Genomic DNA, 3,291 nt, shown 5'->3' with positions numbered 1-3,291 from the left:
AAATTGGGAACTTTTCTTGTCTGGAATTGATCTTTCATGCAACTAATTAATAGGTCACATCCCGTATGAAATTGGAGACATAAAGGGAATCCATGCATTGAACCTATCCCACAAGTATTTAAGTGGACATATCCCACTGTATATGAACCACAATCAAACTGAAAGTTCCTTTTTTTTTCATTTTGTGAAGAAAATTCTTTGTTCATTTCCACTGAGAAAATCTTTTTTTTTTCAAAATAATCTAGATGAAGTCCTTATTATGCTCAGTTTTGGAACCCCTACACAAACATGGTTCAAAATATAAATCCATAAAAATCAACATGAACACAGATTTTACATCAAACAATCATATTGTTAAGCAAAATGCAATAAATGAGAAAATAATAACTAAGAAGTTGGGTGCAACCTGATTGTGCTCTTCCAACTCCTTCATTGTTTTTCTTACTCTTCTAGACGATTAAACATTAAAGTGGAAAGGGAAAACAAGAAGTGGAAAGCAATAAAATATAGCAGAAGGAGAGGAGATCTAGTGAAAATGGACTAAAAAGGGGAAGTTTATATATATGTAAGAATAATTACTTAAATTAAGAAACAGAGGAAGAAAATAATTAATGGGAATTAATAAAAGGGACTATCTACAAAAACATTTAACTTCACCATGTTGCTTAGATGGCAATCATGTGTGGAGTCCAAGTAGGTAGTCACTACGCCATGTTCCCTCAAAGGCAACCATGTATGTAAATTGCTATGGCTTGCAGTTATGTACTTCTATATGGCCTCACAATTTAAGGATCTGCCCAAATATACAGTGATTAATTAAATTACTCAGATCTTGTTGAACCACCGCTGGATCAAATTCATGCGTGTAGCTTTTACTGCATCAACTCTACCAACAATCAATGAAGATATAAATGGTCAACCAGACTGGCTATTGATGCTATAGATATTCCCTATCACACCTACAATGCTAACCAATGTTGCCAATATTAACATCATCCATGACAGCATCTTCTCTCCATGCTTCAAATTATCTCCTCGATGATTTAATTTCAAGGCAATAAGAGAAGGAAATACAAAACCCAGTGAGAGTGCAGTTGTTGCTCCTGTAAACTTGAAGGCTACCCAAATGTTGGGTACTGCAGTGGATCCTAAATAAATAAGTGCCAACAGCACTGCTGTCAAAGCCAAGAGCCTCTTTCTACTCCCTGAGAGTGGAGGTGATCCATGGAAAACTAATCCATCCACTGTTTGCCTCAGGGAGAAATGGATAACAGGGAAGACAAGTACCAGATGAAGAACATATCCAACTCGGACAATATAATTGAGAACCGAACTGAAACGTATTCCAAGGTCCTTATCGAAGTTGGTCAGCACATCTGATTCTGTATCCTTTCCAAACAGTAGATACCCAGAAACAGCCGTTGAGGCATAGATCAGGACACAGAGTACAGTCGTGATCCTTCCTACTCGATTCATCTTCTGAGGAGATCGTCCTTCAAGCTCATTATAAATTGGTTGAACATTAAAATGACAGACATAAGCATTTGTCATGATGGGAATCACTACAAGCAGATCCATGATAGCCTTCTTCGATCCAACATCTGGCCACATCCTTGGTGTCTCTGCCCGTCCTTCAACAAGCTTAATGAATGCAATCACACAGGAAACTACGACAAAAACAACTGCAAGAGCCACTGAAGCAGCTGAAGTCAAGCTCAAAGAATCAATCTTCCCCAAAGCACACAGTGGCGCAAGAAAAACCACTACAATGATAAATATCACCAATTTCCGCTGATCCCAGACTCCTTCACTGCCCAGCCATTGATCAAAAACCCCCACATGATCCGAAGAACCCGACAAGACATCCCCCAAAATTATCAGATAAACTACCAAAACCCCAGCATTGTTAATTATTATACATATCTCAGAAATAATCCTGGCCGGACGGCCCAGTGCAGATTGAACAATATCTCCATAAGAAGACGAATTGCGAAGAGCAGAAAACCGAACAAGCAATTCAATACTTATCTCCGACACAATCCCCATGAGAATAATAAGAACAAACCCAACAACCAACCCGAGGACTTTCATGGTGGCAGGAAGAGCCATAATGCCGGCACCAATGATCGACGTAGCAAGGTTGAAAACAGCACCAGAGATTCCGGACCCATTTTTAACATAGCCTCCGGCATATAAAAGATCATCATCGTCATCAATATCATCACCATGGTCGGTATCCTGTTTGTCGCCGAGGGTTGCCAATTTTAAGAAGTCTTGTTGGGAAGACCTGGGGTTTGGGTATTGGACATGATATTCATCGTGTAATGGTAATTCTACAGATGAAGATACTGGAAGAGCAGAATATCTGCCATTCATTTTGTTTGTCTCTGCAGAATCCTTATACAAAGGAAAAAGAACAAAAAAAACAAACTCTTTTTTTTAAAGAAATCTTGGTTTTTGCAGATCTGTGGAGAAATGGGGAGACGACTTACTGGGATTATCTGCGTGACAATGAAATGGTGATCGGAGGAGCGGCAGCAGAGAAACCCTAGATCTTAGGTTCTAACTTCCAACCTCCAACGGCTGCCTCCGCTGCCCAACGGCGAGGAGGAGGAAAATAAATAACGAACGGAAATTTGCCATTTGAAGGGTTTCCAGCTTTTGATTGGGCGTAGATTTTTGTACCGTTGAGGCGTTGAGTTATTTTCTTTCTGGTGTCTTTCCAGGAGAGTCAAAAGAGTCAAACAGAACCGCGATGGAGGATTTTTGTTTTGGTGGCGGGAACCAATAACTAACTAACTGTCCGCAGTTCTACTCGTAACATTTCGCCAATTACAATTCAGCATGTCAGTTCCGTACACCTGGGTCCCAGTATTAGGATGGCGTGGCATATCATGAGTGGCCAGCATCGATCTGGAACCATGGAGGATTTGGCAAAGTTTTCAATCCGTCGACCGTCGTCCAAGATTGATCCAAGCAGTTGGACCGATGAGCTTGAGCTTAGTGACGCGTCACAATCCCAGTCCCGGACCTCCCGATCAAAAATAATTGATCCGGTCAAGATCCATTAATCCAGTTGACCCATTGATCCATCTAACCCGTGCAATGCACGGATTTTCGTTTTTTGCATTATTTTAATTTTTCTGAAACTTTAATTTTAGGGTAAATTTTTCAAAGTATCCTTATGATTTATGGTTTAGAACTTTACTCTTACTATTTACATATAATCTTAAAATACTATCAACTATTCTGATAATTGACTAAGCGTTCATTAATATTCCATCAAACCAT

The 3,291-nt window shown here is 39.7% G+C and overlaps 1 protein-coding gene across 1 annotated transcript; it reads right to left on the bottom strand.

Moving 5' to 3' along the window:
• Positions 1 to 274: 274 nt before the first annotated feature.
• On the bottom strand, positions 275 to 2,609 carry LOC104588616 (amino acid transporter AVT6E). Its single transcript, XM_010246622.2, has 2 exons — positions 2,493 to 2,609; positions 275 to 2,397 (listed from the first exon to the last, which is right to left on the bottom strand). Exon 2 carries the CDS (start codon positions 2,374 to 2,376, stop codon positions 916 to 918), a length of 1,461 nt encoding a protein of 486 aa, XP_010244924.1. The 5' UTR covers positions 2,377 to 2,397; positions 2,493 to 2,609; the 3' UTR covers positions 275 to 915.
• Between the last annotated feature and the right edge of the window lie 682 nt (positions 2,610 to 3,291).

Source organism: Nelumbo nucifera, chromosome 2, assembly GCF_055504915.1.
Source record: "Nelumbo nucifera cultivar China Antique chromosome 2, China Antique-T2T, whole genome shotgun sequence".
NCBI classification, from domain to species: Eukaryota; Viridiplantae; Streptophyta; class Magnoliopsida; order Proteales; family Nelumbonaceae; genus Nelumbo; species Nelumbo nucifera.
This window is presented reverse-complemented; position numbering and strand designations above follow the sequence as displayed.

Excerpts from the sequence above, each read along its gene's own strand:
- LOC104588616 (XM_010246622.2), bottom strand. The coding sequence starts at position 2,376 with ATGAATGGCAGATATTCTGCTCTTCCAGTATCTTCATCTGTAGAATTA.